The 27,993-nt window shown below is 36.5% G+C and overlaps 5 protein-coding genes across 19 annotated transcripts; 2 read left to right on the top strand and 3 right to left on the bottom strand.

The window, feature by feature from the left end:
* Window positions 1–93: 93 nt before the first annotated feature.
* On the top strand, window positions 94–1,507 carry LOC140973271 (putative pentatricopeptide repeat-containing protein At3g15200). Its single transcript, XM_073435951.1, has one exon. The coding sequence runs from the start codon at window positions 292–294 to the stop codon at window positions 1,471–1,473; it is 1,182 nt and encodes a 393-aa protein (XP_073292052.1). The 5' UTR covers window positions 94–291; the 3' UTR covers window positions 1,474–1,507.
* Window positions 1,508–2,222: 715 nt separating this feature from the next.
* Window positions 2,223–15,313, bottom strand: LOC140973268 (uncharacterized). Of its 14 annotated transcripts, none has more exons than XM_073435936.1 (6): window positions 12,599–15,313; window positions 12,413–12,469; window positions 11,953–12,125; window positions 11,185–11,230; window positions 2,715–3,390; window positions 2,224–2,582 (listed from the first exon to the last, which is right to left on the bottom strand). In XM_073435936.1, exon 1 carries the CDS (start codon window positions 15,223–15,225, stop codon window positions 12,769–12,771), a length of 2,457 nt encoding a protein of 818 aa, XP_073292037.1. In that variant the 5' UTR covers window positions 15,226–15,313; the 3' UTR covers window positions 2,224–2,582; window positions 2,715–3,390; window positions 11,185–11,230; window positions 11,953–12,125; window positions 12,413–12,469; window positions 12,599–12,768. The 14 variants fall into 14 exon arrangements, with proteins under 14 accessions (XP_073292040.1, XP_073292042.1, XP_073292037.1 ...); XM_073435940.1 differs by having other exon boundaries at window positions 2,225–2,582; window positions 3,279–3,390; XM_073435934.1 differs by having other exon boundaries at window positions 2,224–3,390.
* A 524-nt stretch (window positions 15,314–15,837) lies between these two features.
* On the top strand, window positions 15,838–18,358 carry LOC140973267 (DNA polymerase zeta processivity subunit). Its single transcript, XM_073435933.1, has 6 exons — window positions 15,838–15,990; window positions 16,435–16,495; window positions 16,587–16,667; window positions 16,749–16,861; window positions 16,975–17,164; window positions 18,059–18,358. The coding sequence occupies exons 2-6, from the start codon at window positions 16,465–16,467 to the stop codon at window positions 18,256–18,258; spliced, it is 615 nt and encodes a 204-aa protein (XP_073292034.1). The 5' UTR covers window positions 15,838–15,990; window positions 16,435–16,464; the 3' UTR covers window positions 18,259–18,358.
* Window positions 18,359–20,180: 1,822 nt separating this feature from the next.
* LOC140973266 (pentatricopeptide repeat-containing protein At1g80150, mitochondrial) lies at window positions 20,181–23,289 on the bottom strand. Of its 2 annotated transcripts, none has more exons than XM_073435932.1 (3): window positions 21,307–23,289; window positions 20,818–21,157; window positions 20,181–20,654 (listed from the first exon to the last, which is right to left on the bottom strand). In XM_073435932.1, the coding sequence occupies exon 1, from the start codon at window positions 22,744–22,746 to the stop codon at window positions 21,520–21,522; it is 1,227 nt and encodes a 408-aa protein (XP_073292033.1). In that variant the 5' UTR covers window positions 22,747–23,289; the 3' UTR covers window positions 20,181–20,654; window positions 20,818–21,157; window positions 21,307–21,519. The 2 variants fall into 2 exon arrangements, with proteins under 2 accessions (XP_073292033.1, XP_073292032.1); XM_073435931.1 differs by having other exon boundaries at window positions 20,185–20,654; window positions 21,398–23,289.
* A 939-nt stretch (window positions 23,290–24,228) lies between these two features.
* Window positions 24,229–27,993, bottom strand: LOC140973265 (uncharacterized). The gene is made up of 8 exons (XM_073435929.1): window positions 27,822–27,993; window positions 27,287–27,399; window positions 25,994–26,065; window positions 25,801–25,836; window positions 25,507–25,552; window positions 25,285–25,369; window positions 24,560–24,617; window positions 24,229–24,455 (listed from the first exon to the last, which is right to left on the bottom strand). Exons 1-8 carry the CDS (start codon window positions 27,898–27,900, stop codon window positions 24,405–24,407), a joined length of 540 nt encoding a protein of 179 aa, XP_073292030.1. The 5' UTR covers window positions 27,901–27,993; the 3' UTR covers window positions 24,229–24,404.

Genomic DNA, 27,993 nt, shown 5'->3' with positions numbered 1-27,993 from the left:
ATCTCGTACCCACCATCGACGCATCTCGTCAATGAGCTTTCCCGGATTCTCAGCGACTACAGAAACCCCCAACACGACATAGAGTCAGCGCTCTCCCCATTTGTTTCCAAGCTTTCCACAGATATAGTCGAGCAAGTGTTGAAAAGGTGCAGGAATCTTGGATTCTCGGCTCACAGATTCTTCATCTGGGCTCAAGGTATTCCAGGTTTTAGACATAGTAAAGAGAGCCACTATATTCTTGTCGATATCTTGGGGAGTAGCAGGCAGTTTCCATTGGTATGGGATTTTTTAATGGAGGTGAAAAGTTCTGGACTTTGTGAACTGAGTCGGGAAATTTTCTGGGTCGTTTTCAGATCTTACAGTAGAGCTAATTTACCAGCCGACGCCATAAGGGCTTTGAATAAGATGGCTGATTTCGGGATTAGGCCTTGTTTAGAGGATCTTGATCAGCTTTTGTATTCATTGTGTAAAAGGAAGCATGTGAGGCATGCTCACGAGTTCTTCGACAGAGTTAAGAACGATGATAATTTGAGTCCAAGTGTGAAGACATACAGCATTTTGATGAGGGGCTGGGGTGAGGTCGGCAAGCCCTTAGAAGCACAAAAACTGTTTGATGAAATGACTGAAAGAGGGTGTGTGGTTGATTTGCTTTCATGGAATAGTCTGTTGGATGCTCTGTGCAAAGGAGGGAAGGTGGACGAAGCATATGAATTGTTTCGAGGGATGAGGCGCAAAGGGCTTGAACCCGATTCTTATTCTTATTCCATATTCATCCACGCTTCTTGTGATTCTAATGATCTTCATTTGGCATTTCGGATTCTTGATTCGATGAAAAGGTATAATCTTGTTCCAAATGTGTTCACCTACAATCACATTATCAAGAAGCTTTGCAACAACGGTAAAATCGATGAGGCTTACGAGCTATTAGATGAGATGATCGAGAGCGGTTCTATGAAACCAGACACTTGGAGTTACAACACTATTTTAGCTTCACATTGTGATCACAATGAAGTCAACAAGGCACTTAAGCTAATTTCAAGAATGAACAAAGATTCTTGTCAACCAGATAGGCATACGTATAATATGGTGCTTAAAATGCTTATCAGAATAGGAAGATTCGATAGGGTTGAGAAAATTTGGCATTCGATGGAAGAGAGAGGATTTTATCCTTCTGTCTCAACGTACGCCGTCATGGTTCATGGTCTTTGTATGAAGAGAAGTAAAGTCGACGAAGCTTGTAAATATTTCGAAATGATGGTTGATGAAGGGATACCTCCTTACACTGCAACTTGTGAATTGTTGAGCAATAAACTCATTGGATCGGGATTTGCAGACAAAGCGGATATTCTTGCAGAGAAAATGGAAAGAAGCACCTCTCAGTCCATTCAAGATGCAGCAAACATCATGAGAGGTAACAGATCTCGTGTTAGGTCCAGAACCGAAGACAAATATTCAGATGAAAGTGATGTGTAGACGGGTGAAATTATTTCATGGTTTTTTTACATGATGACTTGAAAGGAACAAGGTTGAATACTAATTGCTGTTGGATGGCCAAATGCCAATTCTAGCCCCCCTTGATTTTTACTTTTCAGCATGCAAAAACCCAAAGGGCAGCTCTCTAAATGATAGAAGTCGTTGAATCCGTACTGTCTCGAAGATCACATTATATGTGTAGTAAAAGTATTATCTATTCTCCTCCGATGTCAAATTTCGAACGCCGGCTGATCTACACATCCATGCGAAGCAACAACCTCATTGAGTGCAAAGTTGCACACTGAATGTAACATCCCTCCCGACAACTTTACTACAGGCTATGTGAAAAAAAAAAACCGATTTTTTTGTTCATGTAACATCCAGAGATAAGGGTGTCAAAATGCAACACAACCCGTCAACCCGACACGACCCAACACGAAAAAAAATCAGGTTCGGGTTGGGATTTTTCGGGTTGGGTGGGTTCGGGTTAGTGCTGGGTTAGACGAGTTTTGGGTCGGGTCGGGTCAGGTCGCGTGTTAACCCGAAAACTTTTTTTTTGAAAATATTACTATATTTTATATATTGTATATTTATATGTTAAATTTTCATCATTTAATATNGAAAAAAAAAATCGCGGGTTGACCCGAAACACGACCTGATTGACACCCCTATTCAGAGACGCTACAAACACAATATATACAATAACCTATATATCCATAATTAAACGAATCAACATAACTCCACATGCCCGAACTATATATATACACGAGAAAATCACTATCTACATAAATTTAGTTTTCATAAAAACTGACATTATTTATGAACGAAATTTCACTGATATTTTTTTTCCTTCTAAACAAAAGAAAGACTATATAAGTTGAAAAAGATGATGCAGATTCAAAACTGAAAAAACTAAAACCAACACAATAACATAAGAAAAACCATTCAAGCTTTAAAAGATAATGCTCCCGAGAATCCAGACTCGAAAGTTGAATAAGTTAACAAAACAGCCCCGCGCGTCGTTATCCAGGTACAATGGCTCTCAGAAACCAGTAAGAACTCCTCACCCTGCTCGGTTAGTTCAAGAATCAAGTCTTGTCAATGGTCACCTACAATGCATGGACTACGTGAGCTATGGCCAAGTACATAAAAATCAAGCATGCTATGAATTTGATATGAAATATCTTATAAAATGCATATCCAAAAATAAAAATATCATATCCAAAAATAAAATATCTCACTCAAAATTCATTTACTTTCGTGGGCTGTTGACCCACCTACCATGCACCGAACAGAGCTCTGCACAGTATCAATAAGCAAAAAAGATTGACCCTTGTCAACGGACCATCCTCCCGTGACCACCAAAGACACCCTATCAACCCCTGTGGTTAACCGAGAAGTTTCCCACCAACAACATCAATCATAAGAAGAGTAACTGTCAATTACTCATCCCCCCGTGATTACCAAAGATACATCCATAACAACCCCTGTAATCCTCCCAAGAGTATCTCACCAACAACACCCAACATATCACATAAGCCTACCTCATATACTCCGGTGCTCTACTAGTGGCCAACAAAATATTCTCTTTTCTCAGAATCAGTTCGTGCATGCAATATCTCATATATATGTTCATATATTATGCATGCACGTGCAAGTGCAAATGGATAACAATTTGTATGCATTATATACACCAAGTAATGCATAACACATGTAATGGTACTCATTCAAGCATCCATATCACAATTAATATTACAAGAAATACTATGATCATGCATTGTAGTTGCAGATGGATTTTTTCTTACCTGGTCTCCTTACTCTATGTTAATTAGATATTACGTCTCAATTGTAGAGGCGGCGCAATCTTATTTTGTTGTATGATTACCAGATCAAACTACTTTGCTATCAAGATTCACTCTGTGACATCAAATAATAAAATGTTTATCAATCATCCGCAGTTTAATGATGCTCATTAGCTTAATTCAATCAGTAATATTTGTTGATCATGCTATATTAAAATAGTTCTGAATTCCCGAATTTCTTTATTCCATTTACATATCGAATACTCATCAACTTTAACAACTCATATATTGATAATTGGAAATCTGAACTAAATTGAAATCGAGGTTTAGTTAGAGTAACATGATACTTATTCTTTTATACAACTTCCTCAAAAATTACATTTACATTCTCTAGCTATTCCTTCCTCAATTAAATGTTATTAGAGTTGAATCCTTGTTTAGCTTCCAATAACAGAAATAAGAAACCATATTTAATGAGAAATGCATTTGTTGATTGTTCTACTAGAGACTGTATTTTGCAATTATTATTTTCAGTTATCAATTCCTTAGCAACGAAATTTGGATGATTGTTTTCTGCTATTTTAATTAAATAAAAAACTCAAAGATAAATTTCAAGAATCAAATAATGAGATATATAATTTATAATGGTTAATTAAAACTCAATGAGAAATGCATTTGTTGTGAATATCGGTTCACCTACCCTTCTTTATTTACTTAATTCGCTCGACAGTGATTTACGCTTTTGACAGGATTTCCTACACAATTGAACACGCCCTCTCGAGCTATGCCAAACTAATTCTACTCAGTGAAGTAATTAAATTTCTTTAATTATTTATCAAAAGTAAATCACATGTCGATCTATGAATTCCCTTAGCTTTCGACCCTCGGGATTATAACTATCAACATGTATCCAACTTCATATTTCAATGTAAATTGTAGATCCACGGACTATGATACTCGTTCCTATCACAAACTATTCTCTCGAACTCACTCACGATATAAGATGATTATTAAAGTTAGCTACGCTTTAATAACGTCATGAAAAACNGAATTGTAGATCCACGGACTATGCTACTCATTCCTATTACAAGCTATTCTCTCGAACTCACTCACAATATGAGATGATTATTAAAGTTAGCTACGCTTTAATAACGTCATGAAAAACAATAGACTCAAGAATAAATCAACGGTCAACACGTAAATTAAATAAATCGAAGTTTGGTTTGGATCCCCTTAATCCCAACAAATATGAAAATTTAGCTACTCGATGTCATAATTAAACTAAGCAAAACAATGTTTGAATAAGAGAAAATAAACTCGAAATACAAGATGTGACGAAATCTGCGAAGAACGGTGCCCGGAAATCTCGAAATCTTCGATCCAAGCACTTGCTCCAAGCTTTTCTCTCCTCTTCCTTCGCTGCTGAATAATTTCTGAATCCTCTCAAAATCGGCCAACCCTCCTTTCCATATCATCCTCTCTCCGGAATAAGGGAAGAAATCGTGCACAAAATCTTTCCAAAAACTAAGTGGCGCTCGAGCGGCATCTTTTTCTCGCAGCCAACCGCGCTTGATCGATCAAATCCTACCGCTCGAGCGCCAAGTCTTCTGTATTTTTCTTCTGAACTCACACCTCTCGCGCCCGGGCGGTAGAATATTACCGCCCGAGCGCCACGTCCTCTGGATTTTACTCTTCAACAATTACACCTCGCGCCCGGGCGGTAAGATTCTACCGCTCGGGTGCCAGCCTTTCTGCCACTTTCTTTTGGCTTGCACATTTTTGTTCTGATTTCAGTTTTCCGGCCGTTTTACCTGCAAATTCATCACGTACAAGTGAGACACGATCATATGCATATGTTTACTCTAAAACGAACAAAATGTAAACAAAATGCACGCATGCACAATGCAAACACAAACAAAACTAATGCAATAAAACACGTAAAAACGACACATATCAACTATACCCTCATGTATTACATATTTCCTTCAATCTAAAATGAACAAAATCAGCTCAAGGTTCAATTCCAAATATGGTATAATGCTTAAAATTCAAAATAAATTCAGAACTAGTAGGAGACACTTAAGTAGTTCCGATCCTTACATTAAAACCAAACATGGGCACAATTAAATATTTATGTCATCATTTCAAGTTCCATCATCAACCGACTAACTTAGTAGATGTTCATTTTATGGAGGTTAGGAATAGCTCAATTCCATTTAAAAATTAAATTAACTTAATGAATCATCCATCCTTGAGTTAATAGTATAATATAAAAGAGGAGATCAGTAGATTGAGCTCTAGAGAGATAATTTTTCAAAAATGCTCTCTCCCTCGTCTGATAATCGATCCATCGTTGATATCCTTTCTCCAACCACTAGCCATTGATCTTCGACGACGACGACCGCACCTGAAACTCTGGCCGGCACCAACAGCCGGATGCCGGAAATCGACTTTCAATCTCAAAAAGAATCGTTTTCTTCGAGCTGGAGTTTTCTACTGATGCTTTGCTTCGGATAACTGTCCAATTTCGTTTTCGTCCATCTCCGGCGACAACATCCTATGTCTTCGCCGCCGGTAATCACCAACATATAACTGAGGGTTCGCATTCTTTAAGCATGTCTTCAACATTTGCTGTTTGGTTCCGGTTCAACGCCTACACTCTTCTTCTTCTATCACAGGCGAAATTCCTCTCCTCTTGTGGCGTACGTTTCTCATTATTGGCAACGGATTATTCTTGCCCACTGAATCTTTTCTGCTTAGTTATGTACGCAAGGAATAATAGGAAACTTTGGAAATTGTCACCTGAAACAAGATTGAATACAAAGTGTTCACGCTGAGGTTGGGAAATGGAGGTAGGTCGATATGGTGGTCCGAAAGAACCAACATGATGAATTTTGATTGTGAGGAGGCACGCTCGATCAGCCTAAGGTTCAAGGACTACATAAATTCACCTTATTCAAGTTCGGACTTTCATCGATATAGAAGCAGGAATGATGACTTGATGAATTTTGATTGTGAGGAGGCACGCTCGATCAGCCTAAGGTTCAAGGACTACATAAATTCACCTTATTCAAGTTCGGACTTTCATCGATATAGAAGCAGGAATGATGTTTTCACAATTTAGAGATTTGCTAACAAGCGTGGAAGATTTTTTGAGATGTCCAAATATAACAAACAGGGCAGAAAAGAAACCACCATTGTGCCTAGCGGCTTCAATTCAGAGGGGTGGAAAAACATATCGATCGCCTTTGGAAAGCTGATGTCAGGGCAAAATCAGAGGAGGATATCACAGCATACCCTTAACCACAGAGTAACTCAGATGAAGTCCCAATAGAATACATCAAGATGAGAGGAAATTTGAGAAGAATCATAATCGAGGGATGTCGAAAATTACGGAAGACAGTGACAAGCTATGTTTAGAAAAGAAGTGGCATGAAGCACTCATTGTCACCAAAGGTAGGGTGAACATCTCTTGGGAGCTAATTGAAGGTGCTCTTGGGAACTCTACAAACATGAAGGTTGAACTTTTCCCGTTTCAAGCTAACAAAGCATTATGGTGGCCTTCGAACGCGGCTGAATTTTCATTCTACCTAAATCCGAAAAGAGGATTATTCGAAAATGGCGAGACTTTGGACTTTGAGGGGTGGACACAAGATATTAATACGTTGGATATGGTAGAGAATTGTTGTAACAGCTGGATCAAGATTTGTGGCTTAACTTGGAATTTATGGTTGCCGGCTACTTTCAAAATTATTGGCGATCATTGCGGGGGTCTAATGGACATTAGCGTTGATACATTACATTTCCGAGATCTTGGAGCAGCTAAGATCAAGGTGAAGGGCACCGAAGGAGGGTTCATTCAAACAAGGATGCAGATTCCATTAGAAGGGGAAATAGAGAAATTAAAATTCGAGTAGAATCATTCGATCCTAAAGCTTATGAGCAGTATGAACGGCAAACATACGCTCAAGTCGTAGTGAATGGAAAGAGAACTTTGGCGGGGTGGGGCAACAACAACATTTACAGGAAACAAACAGGGGAGGAGGAATCCAACAGTAGGCCTATTAAAGGAAAAAAAGATTCGGGAGTAATACCAGCTCAAGAAACTAGCACAGAAGATTTGAGAATATGATTTGGATCGGGTCACAAGGGGAGAAGATGGAAAATAAGCAAAGGCCTATGAGGTCAAAGGCACAACATAATATTTCAGAAGGGCAGAGTGAGACATCGGCACAACCAATGGGGGGAAAGGTTTCAAAGATATTGAGGAAAGTTGTTCCAAAAGATGCCACAAAATTCAGAAGTTCTTCAATCGATTCCATGAATAGTAAACAGGCCGAGGAGTAAACAGCAGCGTGGGTGATGCAAGCAATAACAAAAAGCTACCTCCTAAGTATGGGAAAACATATTGCAGAAGACTCAAGAGAGTTGATGTTGAGGACAATGCCGAAGGCGGGATCCCAAATCTATGCCTCCTTAAGAGGGGGAATTGTAGGAATCTAGGGGTTCTTCACTTCGACGACGGAGTTGAGATCGAGTTCGATGATTCACAAGATGACTTGCTAGAGGTGGACATTGATTCCTCGGAGTCTGATAGTCAGTTAACTTTCCAATCAGAAGATTCTGCAACAGCTGAAGAAGACATAGTAGCATTGGATGGGATGTTCTCACAATTGAAGGGGCTACCGAATATCACAGGGCCATTACAACCAGAAAATGAGAAACCTAATGTGGGACAGGCACTAAATGGTATTCAATCTTCCATTCTAAACCATTCTTTCTTGCTTCATTCTATTTTACAAGCGTTGTTTTCAGTATTGGGTTTGTCTAGTGGTCTATTAGGAGGTGGGATAGCGATGATTGATGAAAAGTGGGGTTCCGAGAGAGAGATTTCAAAAGGGGCTCGAGGGAGGTGGTGGGAGCTTGTACAGATGGTAAATGTGGGGAAGGGGCTAAGAAGTCGACTGGTCTCTTAAGCACATAACTTTACAGATTAAAGTGTGGTATCAACTACGAGCGAGGATCCACATCGAAGGGTTCCAATGCATTGTCATGGAAATTTGCTCTTGGAATATTAGAGGAGGAATGGCAGCAAGAAAGAGACAACTAGTTCGGACAGTCATACGTAAAGAAAAACCGGACATAGTGGTGCTTTTGGAAACCGAACGAGAACAAGCGGACAAACGGTTCGTTGCAAGTGTATGGAAGTCAAGATTTGTTGATTGGGTTTGCCTATCATCAGTTGGAAGATCTGGGGGTATTCTGGTGATGTGGGATCCCAAAGTGGTGGTACTCAGTAATAATTTCATTGGGAAATTTTCGGTGTCAATTGAAAATCGTTGGAATGAAGATATCAAAAGGTGGTCTTCAGCGATTTACGGTCCGGTTAATCCGAGAGAGAGACAACTATTTTGGGATGAATTAGCTGGATTGAACTCGATCCGTGAGGATAAGTGGTGCCTCAGAGGTGACTTTAATAAATATAGGAGAAAAAATGAATAGTCCAACAAACACCACGAGCATGTCCTGTTTTGATTGTTTGATAGACGAGTTGGAGCTTCATGACCTGCCTCTTTTGAATGCCAGGTACACGTGGCCGAACTTTAGGGCTGAACCAATTTGTTGTTGTCTAGACAGATTTCTCATTTCCGGGGGTTGGAGGGACATATTCCCCACATTCAGACAAATGGTACTACCCAGAATTATTTCGGACCACTGTCCTGTGATGCTTGGTACCGCTAAGTTCAGTGGGGTTCCACTCCGTTCAGATTTGAGAATGTTTGGATGTCACGTCGTAAGCTCAAAGATTTAGTTAGGATGGTGGAACAAAAGGGGTACTAAGGGATGTGAATGATATGAGTTTATGAAAAAATTGAAAGAGATCAAAGTTGAGGTATCCAAATGGGACAGAGAAGTTTTTGGAGATGTGGACGTCAGACTTAAAGAGTTGACCAGCAAGATTAATCAGTTGGATGAGATAGAGGCCGGTGGTTGTTGGTCGGAAACGCTAAATGAGGAAAAAAGATAAGTAAGCTGCGAGTTGGAAAATGCGTCGCTTAGAAAATTCCAAATAGAAAGTCAAATGGCTCAAGGAAGGGGACCAGAACTCTAAATTCTTCCACTCGTTACTCAACAACAGAAAGAACAGAGCATTGATAGATAAAGTAGAGTTGGAAGATGGGTCTGTGGTTACTGAGGAAAGAGAAAAATTATTAGCTTCTATGGAATTTGTATAGGAAATCGGATGGGGAATGGGAGAATTTGATGGGGTAGGGGTTCTTAATGGTTTGGAAATTGTCCTTTAGAGAGTATTGTTGTGGAGGAGTTGGAGACACCATTCGTCTCGAAGTCCGTGGACGAAGTCTGGGAGAAAATAAAATTCAGAATAACCAATTGGACGACTAAATTGCCAGAGTATAACCACTTATGTATCTCAGACATAGTTAGGATTGGAAACTTGTATGGTCATGGTAATAGTGTGACAGTGCCACATCGAGTTCTCTTGTAACGCTTTTTGCAGTAAACCGCGTCTATTGTAAACTTTCTACTATTATAATAAAGTTCTATAAAAAAAATATAGTATAATATAAACATGAAAGAGACGGTAAGGAAACCATAGGAAAATTCTATTATTTCACAGTTATCAATCTAGTATTTGTTAGTCTTGATAGAAGTCACACAACTGCTTTATTAGTCTTAATAGAAGTCACACAATTGCTTTATCAAATACTTAAAAATCTGGTACTGACTTGAGAATTAAGAAACAGTAAAAAAGACAGCTGTGTCTGATTACTTTAGCATCACAATAACATAATATATTTAAGCTGCGTTTGGTTGCAGGATAAAATAAACTAATGATTATTATGTAAATGATAAAGAAAATGATTGTCGTAGATATGTAATATATGGTAGTATGTTTGGTAAGATTTTTAAGTGTAGGATAATTTTGAAATTTTTGATGAAAGGACAAAATTGCCCTTCCTCTTTTTTTTCTTCTTCCACTCCGGCGGCGGCGGTCCGGCGGTGGTCCGGCGATGGATCCGGCAGCCGGCGTGGCGGCGACGACGGCGGTAAGTCGGCGGTCCGGCGGCGGCGATGGCGTTCCGGCGAAGGTCCGGCGGTGCGGTCCGGCGTATGTTCGTCGACGGCGGCGGTCCGGCAACGGCGGCGGCAAGATCTTACGGTATTTTAGCGCTTGCAATTTTAATCATTAATCATTATATGAGAAATCTAAATGATATATAAAACTTGACTTCCGCTAGCAAGATCTTTGATATCTGGTCATGAAAAAGTTTCTGATACACTCGTTTTTCACTAAGAAAATAAAGGCAGATTAATCAGATAAGTGCTACCCTTTTTGTTCTAAATTTTGACTTTTATCTTCAATTGATGTTGATCACATGAAGTTCCCAAAAGAAAACAAGAACTAAATGTAAGTTGCACATAAAATTCAATGAAGCACTTGAAAAGCAGAAAAATGTGAAGTGGTGTTTTCATTCTTTCAATCTTGTTTTCCGTCTCCGTTACACACACACACACACACACACACACATAATTTTGATATGTTGTCTACCCACCGTGCTCACCTATTTGAACATCGTTGAGCTGACAGTCACATATTAGATGTACAATTTTTGATATGCTTCATCACATCCAATAGGTGACTGTCAACTCAGCGGTGTTTACATAAGCGGACACAATGGATGGACAATATATCAAAACTATATGTGTGTGTGTGTGTGTGTGAATAACCCAGTGTATGATTGAAATTAAGGTAGCATTAGTATTATAAGATTCATTAGCTACTAAACAAAATTGCTCAACAACAGCTTTCAACAAAGAAATTAAAATCGCGCCCAACCAGCAAAGAATAGAAATAAAAAGAACCCAGAAAATATATAATCCCTACCTCGAAATTCTTAAATGAGAGTCACGGAGGGAATACAAGAAGGAACCTGCACGAAAAATTAACAGGTTTAATCAACAACATTGAAGCCAATGTGTCAATCAAGACAATTAAATTTTGAGTATTTAAAATACCCAAGTGAACAGTGAAATGAACATTTAAATTGTAAAATCAATTCAACAACAGTATTCCCAATATCTGGTTTATACATATCTACACCATATATACTACCAACACCTCAATACGGTAGTTTCAATTTTGCTATAATTTGGGTTTAAAACATAGAATTTTATAAAAACCAAATTAATCAACCAAAAATTTGCCAGAGGAAAGGAAGAACAATCTTACCCTGAGAACTGCCACCGACCGGCGACTCTCGAATGGCAACGGAATCATCGAAAATGGCATAAAAATCTCTCTGTTTTATTTTATAAGACAATATTTGGACGAAACCTACTCGTTTTCCATTCTCTTTTGTTATCTTATTACCATTGTTTGTTTCTTTCCTTTACTTCTTCTAATTAATGACCCATCTCATATTTACACAATGCCAGAGTATGTGTACTTGTAATCATTTCAAGTTAAACACTAAAAAGTAAATAAATTCAAAGAGAACAAATTTAAGAAAATGTATTCTCTAATGCTAACCAATCATATTAGTTCTCATATTTGTTCATACTACTTTTATGGAATTCTCTAAATTAATCATCAAACTAGATTAAATTATCTATGGAAAATTTGGGCTATTACACTGAATGGTTTCTGTCTGACCTCGTAAATAGCATCAGTCCTCGTAACAATGATCTGCTTGAAAGTGAGAAACTAGATTCTGCAGAAAATTCAATGGAATTTAACTTAGAAACTGAGACTGGGCACCTCTGGTTGTGTCCAGATTCACTCTAAAAAAAAGCCATTCATGACTATGAACTGGTCATGGGTCTATCCTGAAAAACAGCACCAGTTAGATTCTCCATGGATGGGGAAAAGCCATGATCTAGGATATTTAATGAAGGAAGATCGAATCTAAAGAAAAAGTAATTATTCCAGAGAGGAAGAGGATTAGCACACTGGAAGAAACAAGGAAGCCAAAATAGTTAGTAAAAACTTTCAGGCAATCCTGTAAAGGACGTATTGAATTTGGTATTATTCAAATGGGATTACATGAGAACAGAGCTTATATTTCTATGGTACACTATCAATAATGATCTTCGAGAGTAAATGTTCCACTTACTAATTTGAGGTTGTTGTCCTCATCTTATATGACAGGTAGCTTCTCAATTACTTTCGGCTGAAATTATATCAATCAAATGTATCAAGATACGTATATATGCCTATGTTACATGTAATATAACATATGTTTCAGGATAACACTAGCTATGACAAAAAGAGAAGAGGACTGGATCCAAAGTAATCTAACCTTGACAACTAGTCAGCTTCCAGCAAGATTACTATGAAGAATCAGAAGTTAGAGTCATCATCATAGTTCTTCATCTTCAGGTCTGTAAAAAGCTATATCATGTCATGTACGAGACCTGCAAATTAGACCTCAAAATTTCTTCTCTGATGCTTGGTGATATCTCCACGTCATCACGTCTCATTCACAACATTTTGCTTCTTTCTAGCAAGGTGATGCAAAATCACTGATACCTCTGAGGTCACTTCACGAGTTGAATAGCGTGAAAATAAGGTCATGTAAATTAAAGCTACATCCTGCTCTGTGCCAATCAATTTGGGAGGAATTATGCTCCTCCATTCTTTAGACTTACCCTCCAAACAAATACCATATAACAAGGCAGCCAAAGTTACTGAATCTGGAGGAAAGCCTTTAAGCAGCATCTTATCCATCAACTGCAGTGCAGTTCCAAGCATTCTGCGCAAGCAAAGGCAAGTAATGATCGAAATATATGCACCAGAGATAGGGTGCAAGCCATCAGATATCATTGCTCCAAAAACATCAAGAAGCATAGGCATATGATGATCAGATTCACTGTCTGTCCTTGAAATGACAGAAGCTGAGTTATTTGATAATCCGTTAATTAAATAATGAAATGTGACATCATTGGGAGCACACTTGCTGGCCAGCATCCTTTCAAAAATCAATGCTGCTTTCACAAGATCCCCCTTTTTGCAAAGGCTACCTATGAGTATAGTGTATGTCACAACATTAGGTGTCATCCCATTCGATTCCATTGTCTTAAAAATCTTTTCAGCTCCTGTAAAATCTCCATTCTGGCAAAACCCACTGAGAAGAGAGGTATAAGTTACAACATTTGGTGCAAGATTTCGTTTTAGCATCAGGCTAAACATCGATAATGCACTACAAAATTTATTTTGCTTAATGTATCCATCAATAATCGTAGAGTAAGTAAATTCATCAGGCTTAATGTTTCTATAAGTCATTCTACTCATACAAAGGACTGCATCTTTCATCATCCCAAATTTGCAATAGCCTTTAAGCATAGCATTGTACCCCACAAGCCCAGGGTCCATACCCTTATTGATAATGTCATCAAAAAGTTTCTTTGCATCGTCAAAATTACCACCCCTTATAAATCCATCCAGTAAAGTGGCATAGACATATGCATCAGGTGATATATTGTGGTTGAGCATCTCTAAAGAAAGCTGCTTTGCATCTGCAAATCTACCTTTTCTACAAAGTCCATTGATCAAGACATTATAAATGCACGCATCAGGAGGTACTTCCTTTTCTATCATCTTGTTTCGAATAGTTAATGCAGCATCTATCTCTCCAGCAACAACTAGGCCATGTACAAGGCTTCCATAAGTTATCAAATCAGGTTTATGTCCACATTCTGTCATCTTAATGACAAGACTGGAGGCCTGGTCAAAATCTCCTTTCTTGCAGTGGGCATGTATGAGAGGCGTAAAGCTTAGCTTATTTGGAATCAATCCCCTCTTAAGTATCTCTTCTAAAAGCATTTCAGCATCCTGAACCTTCCCATCCTTACATGCATTAGAGATCAAAGAATTATAAGTCACAATGTCCAACTTGCAGCCAAGCTCAATCATTTTTCTAGCAATTTCCAATGCTCCCCCAATGAAACCACACTTATACTTAGCGTCTAGAATATTATTATATACTTGAACATTAACTTCCATGCCCCTCAACTCCATATGTTTCAAGATATGGTCGACCTTCTCAAAATTTCCTTGTTTGCAAAAGCCATATACGATGGCCCCATAAGTCTCTTCTGTTGGCAAAAAACCCTTACTTTTCAAGTCCTCCAGAAGCCCATAGGCTCTCTTAACATCACCTCTCTTGCAATATCCATCAATGAGAGTATTATAAAACACAATGTTTGGTATGCAATTCTTCCCCCACCTTTTCTCAATCAACTTTAGACCTTCCTCAACCTTTCCTTCTTTACACAATCCTTTAACCATAATACAAACACTATAATTGTCAAGACAACAATTTTCACCACGGCAATCTCTCTCGACCATCTCATTATATACACGCCAAGCCCCTTCAATGTTTCCATCCTTTACGAGTACATTAAGCAAAGAATTACAAGCCAACACGTGAGGCAGCGCATTATAAGTTTTCAATGCAAAGGAATACAACTCGAGAGCTTTTGAAACTAACCCAGAATCAGCACGGGCACGGATGACAAAGTCCAATGCCTGGTGAGTAGGCAATTTTTCTTCACAGTTCAAACATTCCAATAACACGTTGTCTATTTCAAGAAACGCTTTTGATCGGGCTAAAAGCTTCAAAAGCGAAGAATAAGCAAACCCATCGAGGGAACAACTGTTTAGGGAAACAAAACCAAAGAATTTCAGAGCCAATTCACAATCACGAATTTTATCAAACACTGCGTGGGCAACTTCAGAAGGAGCAATCTCCTCTTCGAAGAATCGATCCTGGAGAGTTTCTTCCCACTGTTTCTCTTCAGTCTTGAGTATCTCACAGATTTCATTTACGAATGCCTTGACGTGGGGTACCAGAATCCTCGTGGATGGTTTAAAATTGTGCTGAGAATGGTGCAAGGGCTTGATTTGACGGAGAAGAGATTTAGACATGTGACGGAATAAGCTTTAGGGGGAGGGTCTGAATAATTTAAATTAAATTGAATATTCAAAACAAATGGAAATTAAATAAAAAAAATATTGGTAATTTTGTTACAAAAAAAAAATATATGTCCAAATTTTTTTTTTCAATAAAAAATGTAGTGTTTTCCCTCAGTTTTCATAGAAAATATTTATTTCCCAATGTACATTAGTANATTTAAAATCTTGTGTTTATAAAAAGCATGTATAAAATCTCTTATAAATAAGAGTAGGTTTCATATGACACAGTCGCGAATTTATTTCTTTGAGACGGATCGATATGATCCATATCTAGAAAGAAAAGTAATACTTTTAATATAAAAATAAGATTTTTTTATTATTCAAATCGGTTAATAAATCTGCTCATAAAATTAATCAATTAGACGGTTTCACGTGAGTTTTTGTGTATAAATAAAAGTAAATGTATTTGCGAGAATTGTTCTTTAGTTAAAAAATATTAAAATGAATTTCCCAAAAAATAAATATATTAAAATGAAGAGGCCCGATTTTGAATTAATATCGGGTCACAGTTCGGGTCACCCGAGTATGAGAAAAGTCCGATGTATAAGTCGGGGCAGACATACGCCAATAGGATCGATCAGAGCTTCTGGTTTTCGCCCCTGATCTGAGCCACGGTTGCCGTGGAGCAGCCGCATAACTGAGTGGAATGTCGTACCATTAATTCCGCCACCTGAGTTCACCGCGTCAATCGCTGAGAGCCGCTGGAGTCTCTTCTCTGTGAGTACACCTCTCTCTCTCTCTCTCTCTCTCCCCCCCACTTTTTGTAGGTCTATACGCATGTGTACTGCTTCTTCTGTAATTTGAAATTATGGTGAGGATACTTGTATTTTTAGTGGTAATCAGAGCATGTAATCGTTGCCAAAAGTAGATGTTGGATTTATCTTTGAAGGAGTGTGGATTGTGGACTAAAGGATAACATATTCTGTAATATGTCTGTTATTGTCCATGTTGATCGTGGTGGGAACTTGCAATGTTGATAAGAGTACTGTGTGCTATTTATCACGAGCAACTTTGTGCTCAGCTCATGGGAATTTGAACTGGGGTCGATCAGAAAGCCGGACATGTCTTTTCCAAAGCAATTTAAATGTTTAAAAACACCCAACTTATGTATCTCATGTACTACAAAATAAAGCTAACCTGATTCTTCAGTTGTGAAAGCAGTAGATACCTTAGAATTTCAGAAGTTTACTCATGGATCGCAAGGAGAATAGAACCCCCCAAGGTTGTTTTTCTTAATACTGTTTCCCATCAAAATTTCATCTGGGATCATTTCTAGTTTCCTGATTTCTTGTTATCATTTTATGAATTAACAGGTGACATCACTCTGATTTTGGTAGAATTCTTGGAGGTTGCTATCACCTCCATTGTTTGTCTCAAAGGAGTCTATCCAAATGGTTAGATTAAAATGTATAGAGAAAGAGTTACTATGTTCGTCTTCTTTCTGGTGGTTTAGAGCTAAAAACATTTACATTTAGGGGCATTCGAGAGGCGAAGATACCTGAATGTGGTGGTTCATAAAGCCAGACACCCTCAGCTCAACGAATACATCCATTCTGCTGTTAATGGTCTCCTGCCCTTTATTCAAAAGGTGTCTTTTTTATCATTTCACGACAACAATTGCTAAATCTGACTAATTTGGTGTACTGTTGTGGTTTTTTTTTCTGGGAAGTTGGCTTTTACTGTATCCCTTTTTTTAATTAGGGATTGGTTGAAAGGGTTGCTGTGATATTTTACGGTAGTGATGACATTCCTATTGAAAGATTTGTTTTCAAGCTTAAAGTGAATCTTTCATATGGCACAACGGTTGAACAAGCTGACCTGGAGTTCTCTCTTAGGTCCTTCTTGATTAAACTTCCTGTATCGGAACCTCTGACTAAGGTTCTTCCTCACAGTAAGTGAGAATATGTGTAGCAATTCTTGGATTGTGTTATGCTAATATTGTCTATTTATGCCTCCACCCTGTTTCAACCATAACTTGCACTTATTTTTTGATGCCCTTGGGGTCACAATCAAGAAATTCATCGACTATAATATGGTTGAGACTGGATCTTAATGGCCATATTTATGATCTTTAGCCAAATATTACTAATGCTTGACCTTTTTTTTGCATTCATATAAGATGAGTGGAAGTGTATAATATCAGCCAATACCATGCTCTCGCTATTGCATCCACAAGCACACACTTATTGAATGTGTAATCAAGAGGTTATTAAGGTGGAAAGTTTTACAGAGCCTTTATGTTGTTAATTTTCCAAAGTGATTTTGTGTTGTCCTAATTTTGGTTAAAATTATGTTAGGTTGTGTTTGTATCGATGAATTTCAAATATATTTTTCTTGTTTAGAAAAGTAAGACTATAAACTTCAAATCCACGTATTACATGTTTATATAGTATTTCATGTTAATTATGATGATTTTCAAATTCACCTAGTAATAGTATTATTTGAAATTCATTTTACTTAGTATTACTAATTTGTAAACGAGTAAAGTGTTATTTAAGATTTGATCTATTGTTTCATTGTACAGTAAAACTATTATCGAAATCCATGAATTTCAAATCTATCCCCCCTAGTGCACCCTTAGTTCACTGTCGTACAATTCACTTCTGGAATAAAATAAATTGTAGTACAAAGAACTTTCAGGTAAGACCTAAAAACATATCGTGAAAGCTAATGTAATCAATTTGTCCCTGCATTTCAGATTTGTTTAGTGCTTTTTACTGAATACAGATCAGTGTGTATATTTGCGAGTTTCATATTCCCTACAACTTCAGCCTGTGTTTGCCAGATTGCAGATGGGAAATAACTTCTTACTTTCGGTCACTTCCTGAGGCTAGCACTACGAAGGATGCAGCTATGTGGATCCCAACTGATACAGTGCAATGGCAGCAGCCACCAATAATCGTCCCAATCAAATCCATGAGCAGTGAACCTCTGGGTTTGCAACTTTATCTGGAACATCCTAGTCTCCGTGAGCAAAAGAATTAGGTTACATCTTGTGAATAACTCTTTGCCCCGTGATAATGAATCAAATTTTTTCCCTCCTTGTACACCATGTTTTGTTAGATAAAATCTTTCTTTCTTTGGATCTCGAGTCATGATAATCTTGCCCACAAAACACGCCTAGATCGGAATCCCACATGATGAAACATAGCAAATGTTGTTGAACTGAATAACCTACTGCAAAGAAATTAAAGTTGACGGCTCGGATAAATTTTTATTGGTTCGAAGGTTCATGACCTGAGAGTGAGCGTGGGAATTTTTGTCCGACTAAGGTGGTTGTTAATTGCATGGAGTACTCGAACATTTACTATGACTAGTAGCAAAGTACATGTGTTGCACGTGGGCAACAAACTTGAGTGCATTATAAATATTGATCGTAAATTTACAAATCAATATAAACACATAATTTTTTCACAAATTATTCAATAACAAATATTATTTCACAGTTTATCTATCATTTCAAACTACTATGGTTTAATATCTCTAATCTGTTCTTTGTTTGATTTTTGAATAATTCAATATATTTTTCATCTTTTTTTTAAAAAAAAATTCCAATTTCTTTGTTTGATTAAATTCAGCAATCTCATCATCATAACTGATTTTCATGTTTCATTTTTATCATCGAGTTTGATGTTTATTGATCTTATTGATACTTGCTTTGTTTGTTTCTTGTGACCTTATTTTGTTTCTTTGAGTCGTTCACACTTCCGTCTTACTCCATTTTATTTCATTTTGTTTTTTTTTTTTGAAGTTTCACTTGGTTTCTCCACATCTTTCACTGCCATTGACAACACACATCATTATTATTAGTAACTAATTTGTCTAACTTGAAATGAAACATGTTATGTTTTTTGTTTGGTTCTATAAGGTTCTATTTATATTTAGACATATATTTTGTTCATAAATAAACTAAACTCATACTTGAATAGGCTTCCAGCTCTCTAATTTGGACACATGCAGAAAATTTACAATCATCAAAAAATTTCAATCTAATATTACGCTCAAACAACTCTCATTTATTTCTTGTTCCGATGTATTTATATATTCCACCAAAATATTCTATTTACAAATTATTATTCTTTCTCAAGACAAATGACAAATACTACAACATCAAAACTATTGATCTATGTTACCTTATATTTTAGGTTATTCATCACTCTAAATCAAATAATGATAATTTAAGTTTTTCCTTCAAATATGTTGGATACTTGTGTATTAAAATAATATAAAATTTCAATGAATAAATAATAAATGATCATAAACGAAACAGACGAATCAATTATTTAAAATCAGATTATAGAAGTTCATCTTATCATGTTTAAATACAAATAATAAAGAGTGAGAAAGATGAACGCATATCTACATAGCAAATCTAAAATATAAATTAATTGTTTTGCTATTATAGTTTCTATTTTTAAGAAATGACATCCGCGTCGATGTAATAGTTTAATTATTCATGGATTCAAACTTTGATTTAAAATCATGTTTCAAAACAAATCAGAAAAAAAAAAACTATGAACGAAGATAATTAAAAATCAAGAAATAACTATATTTTTATTTTTTGAAATAGGTCACTTTTTATCAACATTTTCATCGAATCAATTATATTAAAAAAATCTATCAATTGACAACTCAATATTTCACTTCAGCGTATAATTGATTAATAATAATAAAACATAATCATTATATATCTAGATTGATTAAATTAAAGTGAATTTCAAATTCACTATATATCAAATTAAGTATTTTAAATTGTAACTATCATGGATTTCAAACACATGCAAGACTTTCCTCATTAAGTCTATTCCTTCAAATGATATGAAATCTTTGAATCCAAATGTGAAACTTGGTTAAATTGAAATAACTTGGTTGTTTGAAAAGCATGGCTTACCTTATGGTAAAGGCCAAGATAAATAAAATGAATTCACATGCGGTCAATGTTTGGGTGTATGTGCAATTGTGCATATGTATACTTGGTGATATTTCTAACATAATAAAATTAATTGAAAAGCACAAAAGATTGATGTCCTTGCCAATGGGATACTTCATGTACACACCTCCATTTCAGATTGACCACCACCAAGGCCATATCCCTACCAGGCTATGCTTTTCTACTTCCGCGTGAGCCTAACACTCAACTTCAAAATTTTCACCTATCAACTTCCATTTCTAACTACCATCATTCGTCAACTATGACAAATGTTTTTGAGAGCGAAGAACAGTGGTTTCTTTTGTAAATTTCCCCCTGGAAAAGTAACGATAAACAAATTTAAAAAATCAGACGGAAAATTTCTTCAATTTGTCCATCAACGTATACATATTCATATATATCTCTGAAACTCTTCAAAATCTTGAAATCCCAAGCTTCACAAAATCATCCCCTGCATCACAAATGCAAAAGACAAACATATCATATCAACAAAGATTGAAATAGTCCCAGCATACAAAAATGTATGCTTTCAGAATTGTTTTTGGCTATGTAGTTCGAGTAAATGTCATTGCAAAAGAGAGAACAATTTGGTGAAGAAAGAGAACCAGTCTTACACTCTTGGGATGTCTTTCGTGAAATCAACTCCAGATTTAATACTATCAACAAAGTTCCATTCAATCTTGCTGATGGATCCGATCAGTAAGATCTCATTCAACTCAATGCATGGACTAGTAAGGCAATTTTCACTTCCCAACAGAGGAGCTTCAATGATTAGCCTCTTGGGATGTCTTTCATGAAATCAACTCCACATTTAATACTATCAACAAAGTTCCATTACATCCCACAATTGCTGATGGATCTGACCGGTACGACCACATTCAACTCAATGCATGGACTAATAAAGCGATTTCACTTCCCAACAGAGGAGCTTCAATGATGTGCATCACCACAAAGCTGAAGAACAATAACAACCAAATTATCAGGAAAAAATTGATAATACACAGAATTGGGCTGCAAAAAACGGTGCCATTAAAGTATTAAAATCTACTAAACCCACTGACATGCGTGAAGATGCATAAAGATACAGACATAAACATGCATACCCTCAAAAGGGGTAATTGTTTCGATAGAGAAGAAATTGGCAAAAAGCTTAGCTTGAACATGACTGCTATCCTTCTCTAGCTTTTGTCTTACCACATATTTCAACAGTAAGAGAGTTCCACATGAGAGTAATGTGTTTTGGTCATTGCCCGGGATCTTTCGGATGTGTGCTCCCAACAACACCGCTGGATAGTGTATGAATCCTTAATTTTGGTTTAATTTCTCGATAATATAGATTTCATTATTTTAACCTGAGCAGCAGAATAGGGGGGCACCTTTTTCAGAGCCATACTTAAAATATATTTAGCCTTTTCAAGTTTGTCAAATCCTCCATCTTTTTGAAGGCCTTCAAGCAGATTGTTTATGGTATGAACACTAGGATACCAGTTCCTTTGCATACTATCTTTACACATGGTGTATGCCACATTAAATTCTCCCGCTTTACAAAGATAGTGGATCATGGTTTGATAAATTTTTTGATTTGGCTTGTGGCCATCATTGTGGAAAGCAGAATAAACTCTCATCGCCATTTCAAGATATCCTGCATTGAAAAAACCTTTAATAACCAAATTATACGTAACTTCATCAGGAAATTTCTTATGGTGTCGCATGAATGCCAACAGCTTGTTGGCATCCCAGGCACGCCCCCTGTTCACCAAGAACTGAACCCGGACATTGAAGGTTGCTACATTCGGAAAACATCCTTTGCGTAACATAAGATTCCACAATCCATTTGCAATTTCAGGACGGCTAGCTTCATAAAAGGCTGCTATGAGGGTTGTATATGTGATCACGTCGGCAGTAATCCCCACATTTCCCATCTCTACCAGGACTAAATAAGCCTTCTCAAGTATACCCATTTCACAGAATGCTTTAACAACAATATTAATAGAACACACATCTAGCTTTATCCCAAATCTAAATGGAACATCACTAAGGAACGACTCAATCGCCACCAAATCACGTGACTGAGCCAACACCTTCAGAGCTGCATTAAATGATTTCACTGTCCTCTTACAACCGTATAAATGCATATCATAAAATGTATTGACAGCATGTTTAGTCATTCCAGCCCTCCCATACAACATTATTATCCTAAGAATGAACCCTTCTCTTCGGCCCTGTGGCAGAGTCTTCTGATGCTCAAGAAGATTCTCAATGTAATCAAACCTGCCCGCCCCAGCTAACCTACAAACTGTGTCCTCAAATGCGAACCGGTTCTCAACAACAACACGATTGCAGGCGTTAGCCTTAAACAAATTAAACAACTTTTCGGGGTCCCTTTCATTCTTTAACCTAACAAGTGCCGGCTCGTCTACTTCAACAGGTTTTCGTCCGCAACTCCGAACAGAACTAGTCTTGTCAACTGAAAATGCACTGGGGGAGGTGGATATGTAATGTGGCACAATGCTGAATCTGCGAACCAATCGCAGAGAGAGCATGTTCTGAAACAAAACCCAATTGATTATACATATCCACTAGCCAAGATCAACAAATTCGTCAACATCACTACAAAATTCGGAACTCTCACATCCAATCTCAACCTAGGATCAAAGTATTAAATCGACACAAACAAAACCAACAATGGAAATGTAGAAAATGACCAACAATAACAGTAAGTAACACAAACCAACCAAATGGGTTTCGTCAAGAATCAAACGTTGCCATTGGGCCAGCAAAGGAATAGCGGGATTGACTATAAGAACATCAAAACGGATTCGAGGAATCAACAAATGAACCTATAACAAGAAGCATCCAAAAAAAACAATGGGGTCCGGCGAGAATGAGATTCCGTGAAAACAAGCCAGTGAAGAAATATCAAAACTGAGTCTCCCAATCATCGAAGATGGATTTGTGGATGGAGTAATACCTTCAATATCGAAGTTCAGAAATGGGGTTTGTGAGGAGAGAAATGTACCTACCGTTTATCGGAGGGGTTTGCGTGGAACAGGTTTGGGGTTTTTGATTTCGCTTGGTTTGTTAGTGATCTGCTACTTTAGGTTGCACATTAGTGCTGACGTGTAGGAATTTTATTGGTATTTAGTTTTGTTGCACCTCAGTTATTTACAACGATATGAAACCAAAATTTTAACTTTAAAACTAGATCTCGACGACATTACGGATCAATTATAATAAAATACTAGTACATCAATATACGCGTTGTGTGTTTGTACAATATTTTTTTATAATTCATTTTATTTATGTTTACTGTCATTTTGATATATGAATTAAAAAAAATAAAAAAAGAAAAAAGAAAGAAAAAAAAAAAGCCTAAATATGAATAGAACATGTTTAGAGAATAAAGACTATATCATTGAGCTACAGTAACTTACATCAAAATTATAACACTTTAATAATATATATATATAATTATTAAAACAGACAATGACACCAAAAATTAGTTATTTAAGTTGCTCAAACTTAATAATATAGTATGATATTTAACTAAAAAAATTTTGGTTTTTTATTGATTTTTTTTTAAAAAAATGGGATGGAATTTTATTTTAATAGTTTTTGGAATGGTAAAATAAAACTATACATTATGGTTGTGGCTTAATTAGATGTGATAGGATTACAAGATGATAAATCATAATACCAATGAAGTGGTTATGATAAAATGATCACTTGTAATTGAATAATAATGCTATGATCGTTGCATCTGATTTAACTTTAGATAATTGGTCTGATTCAATTGATAAAATCTCATTATTTTCTCAACCAAAAAAAAAAAAAACCCGAAATATTGTTTCATCATAAAATATTGTTTTATTTACAAAGAATTTCAAGATACAATCAAAATATTTACTTTCTACACAAACAAAAACAATCAATTATCCAAATCTTCCAAAACTAAATTTGGCATGTGCATTTTATACAATTGTTTAGAAAAGTAGCTTAATTTAATCTGTTATTGATCCAAGAAGGAGATTATAAAAAACATTTTAACCAAAGAATGTTGATGAGCAGTACAAAGTACAACAAATTTGCCATTCTTTTCTGAAGGTCTTCTTAAGTCACAAAGTAAAAAAAAACAGCAACAAGTTGCCATTTTCAGAACTTCAAGAAATGGACTGATCCCTTCAATTGAACTTCAAACGTTTCAGTCTTTTGATGTAATGACAAGAAATCCTAGTACACCAATAACAACATACTGCCAAAAAAATTGTGTTAATGTAGACTCTTCTTTCTAGCAAGACAAATAATAATGTTTTAATGACACAAAAGATTAATGATCGAAATATGGGATTTGCTGACCTTTATTATTGGTTTTTCTGTCATGAAGATTGTAATATAACCAACATAAGGTAGGAAACTGCAACAACATTAAAGAGAGGAGTTAACATTCTTCCTAATTCGTATCGCATTTCTAGGATTCATTTACAGCCACAAGACACTATATTCTGAAGATGAGTGTAGAACCTATGTAAAATCGAAAGTGGATTGATGATGGTTATAGTGCAATTCAATCAACTTTTCTAAATGTATAGCAGTCCAAATATCACATTTCGATCACTATATCATATAACTATATAAGTAGCCACACAGGATAGTGCAGTTTGTGACAATGGAACATATTGCGGCAATGGAACATATGGTTTTGGTTTTGAAAATAATCATAGGATTGAGCGTTTGTCGTTTTACAAGGCTTATAACTAATGAAAGCGGTGAAGCTCAAATCCTTCAAATTGTACAAAATCCAGAGCATCACATCATGATGTGAGTCATAGGTTCCACGTAGAATAATTGAGTGAGTAGTGCTCCACAAATTTAGCTGAGTCCAACTAATTTTGGATTAACACGGTATAATAAGGACAACAATACTGATGTTGGAAGATCTGTAAGACTAAAATGGTTAGAACAGAATTTGGTGCAAAAAGCAAATCATAGACCTCTATTCAAATTTCAAACATTTGGAGTGTTCTTGTTCTCATAATTGAAGTATACAAATTATGAATACTAAATGTAAGTTGAGATTTTACCCCACAGCTCTTCCCATGATGTGGTGCCTCTGCAACCAACGCTCACCATTATAAAAAGAGATGTCATCTTCTTCGTTATTATCCCCTGAGAGAAAAATAATGTAGCCGACATATTAAAGATAGAAAAAATTGATGAGTTTTCACTGCTTTCCATCTTGATTCCTGAAAAGGTCCACAATTCTTAATATCTCTAACTCTAAACTCATTATGATGATGTGGTACCTTTGGTGAGGATATCAACGTTACCCGTGTCACGTCGTTCATGAACCTATCAGATAGATAACATGGAAAAATCAGTAAATTATCAGGGTAAATACATGAGCCCAAGTTTATTTACATTTTTTCTAAATCATGTAAGTTATCTCAAGATCAGTTCGGTGATATTACATGAATCTATTCCCTTGGAGACAAGACAGATGATAGCTACATGTATTAACTAAAATTTGAACGAAAGTTATTCATAAAAAGTTTTTCCTTGTGGATGTTCTAGCCAATAATTAATGTAATTATAATTACCTTAATAACACGATGGACAATTGGAATCTCACGACCCTGAAAATGATAGAAGATAGATAATAAAAAAGATAACATTGCAAAAGCAATCAAATTGAGATTAAGAAGAAATATGATAGGCGACACTGCATGTATTTTTTCACTCTAGGAAGATAGGAGAACTATACTGAGAATGATAACAAGGAATAGCTCTTACATCAATATTGTATACAACAATTTCGCCAGCTCGAATGGGATCTTTACTCATGTGAAGGAACAAAATGTCTCCCTGTGGATGAAATCAGCAAGTGAGCCTGCCTTATTCATATGAAATGAAAAAAGCTTGAGCTTTCAAAGGCATTTATGGTGTCCCAAATTAACAAGAAAATAAAGATAAATCAAAAGAACATGGGTTGTGACTCGTACATCGGGAAAGCACTAGTCGGAAGGACATTTAAATTCCAAAGTTTTAAAAATCTATGGATAAGGTTCTCAGATTAAGTTGTCGTGAAATGTACCTCACTTCGTTTTTAAAAGCTCACAAAGCGTGTGCCTAAGCTCAATGCTTAGTGAGCCTCAGCCCTTTCATCTAGACACAAACTAAGATACAACCCCCTTCAAAGAAGCAAGCCTCTTATCCATGAAACCTAGCTATTTAAAGGCTCAAGATGCTCGTTGACATAACTTAGATGTAAAAATAATAACACCAGAAAGAATAACAGTCACTCAATTTCATATATAGACTAATTAATATTTATTTGTCATAGCATAGTAGTCTGTAAAATACTTATTGGGTTATGCATGATGAAGTTCTCTTCAGATATTTAGATTTTAGCTTGTCCTTTGGACACTTAGCTTCAATAAGGTGTGCACCTTGTTTTACGCCAACTTTGTCATATTCATGTTGGGAAAATTTCATAGTACCCTCGGGCGCTGCTCTAAGGGTGCATCCAAAGGTGATCATTTATCCTCGCGCGTGGAATCCACTAGAGAAAAGTATGGACCCACGTGTAACGATAAATGGAACCTTTGGATGCATCCTTAGGGCATTGCCTGGGGAAGCATCTCATTAACCTTCGTGTTGAGCACAAATTAAGTGGCTTCATTTTAGTTTTAGGAATTCAAAATCTAAGGCTACTATTTATAATTGGATATTTCACTCACTCCTCAAATTCAATTAAAAATAGTGTAAACGAGTTGAACATGAGTTTGAGTATGGGCTGACAAATTATTTTCATGAAAATATTCTTTAGCAAAGATACGAATAGGCTCCATAGCTCAACTTTTAAGCTATCAGGCGCATGAATAACTAAAATTGAGCTAAAGTTCGAATTTTTAACAAAGTTCAAGTCCAGAAAATCTGAAGCTCCAGCCAGGCAGGCTCGATGCACATTACATCTTAGTTATGCCTCGCTTGAATTTGAAATCCACATGTATCGCCACTTTTTAGCTCATAAGATTATGGATCTAAGTGAAAGAGTGTAATTTGATATAAGGTTCACGAACTCACCCTTGCAAAGCCCGGCTCCATGCTTTCGGAAAGAACAACGACAACGGGGGATTCACTCCCAGTAATGCACATCAACCCTTTCCATATTATCAGTGCCGAGGCAACGATCAAAGCTGAGTTCGAAAGAACCACATACAAGAAAAAAAAATTAGATAGTGAACAAGATTGCGAAGCATTTTCAAAACACTCCAACAGAAGGCAACAAATACAATTCTAATATTTTCGAAGAAATAAAACTTGTTGCAAAGTGAAACAAGAAACTAAGAAACAAGCACAATATACACCAGTCGCTCGACCAAACAAAAGATTTCATTTTTCCCCCAAATAATTAATTAATTAATCCCTTCACCAAATCCCAACACAACACCCTCTAGTCTCTACCCCACGGTTCCCGTTTCCTGTTAGTGTGCATAAATTGAAGGCAGAATAACCCATAAACTAAAATTCGAACACAAACAAGGCAGCAAAAAACAGAAGAACCGCAGGTGGAGTGAAACTAAAGATGAGGAAGATAAAGAGTCAGGATGAAAGAAACCGAGGCTGAGTGCCTGATGAAGGGCCTGTCGAATTTGAATAGATTTGACCGAAACCACCGTTTCTTGAATCCACCCCATTTCTTCAGTTCAAAGTCTTGCAAAGATTTTCTCAAGAAATGTGAAAAAATGGAACGAGGGAACATCATGGGATTTGGAATGTTCAACGATGAC

The sequence above is a fragment of the Primulina huaijiensis genome, chromosome 3, assembly GCF_012295235.1.
Source record: "Primulina huaijiensis isolate GDHJ02 chromosome 3, ASM1229523v2, whole genome shotgun sequence".
Classification (NCBI taxonomy): domain Eukaryota; kingdom Viridiplantae; phylum Streptophyta; class Magnoliopsida; order Lamiales; family Gesneriaceae; genus Primulina; species Primulina huaijiensis.
Note: the sequence above shows the minus strand (reverse complement) of the source record. Positions and strands in the feature narration are given on the sequence as shown.

Excerpts from the sequence above, each read along its gene's own strand:
- LOC140973271 (XM_073435951.1), top strand. The coding sequence starts at position 292 with ATGGAGGTGAAAAGTTCTGGACTTTGTGAACTGAGTCGGGAAATTTTC.
- LOC140973268 (XM_073435939.1), bottom strand. The coding sequence starts at position 15,225 with ATGTCTAAATCTCTTCTCCGTCAAATCAAGCCCTTGCACCATTCTCAG.
- LOC140973267 (XM_073435933.1), top strand. The coding sequence starts at position 16,465 with ATGGATCGCAAGGAGAATAGAACCCCCCAAG. Across the intron at positions 16,496-16,586 it reads GGAGAATAGAACCCCCCAAG|GTGACATCACTCTGATTTTG; the intron begins GTTGTTTTTCTT and ends ATGAATTAACAG. Across the intron at positions 16,668-16,748 it reads CAAAGGAGTCTATCCAAATG|GGGCATTCGAGAGGCGAAGA; the intron begins GTTAGATTAAAA and ends ATTTACATTTAG.
- LOC140973266 (XM_073435932.1), bottom strand. The coding sequence starts at position 22,746 with ATGCTCTCTCTGCGATTGGTTCGCAGATTCAGCATTGTGCCACATTAC.
- LOC140973265 (XM_073435929.1), bottom strand. The coding sequence starts at position 27,900 with ATGGGGTGGATTCAAGAAACGGTGGTTTCGGTCAAATCTATTCAAATT. Across the intron at positions 25,553-25,800 it reads TTGTCCATCGTGTTATTAAG|GTTCATGAACGACGTGACAC; the intron begins GTAATTATAATT and ends TCTATCTGATAG. Across the intron at positions 24,456-24,559 it reads CAGAAAAACCAATAATAAAG|TATGTTGTTATTGGTGTACT; the intron begins GTCAGCAAATCC and ends TTTTTTTGGCAG.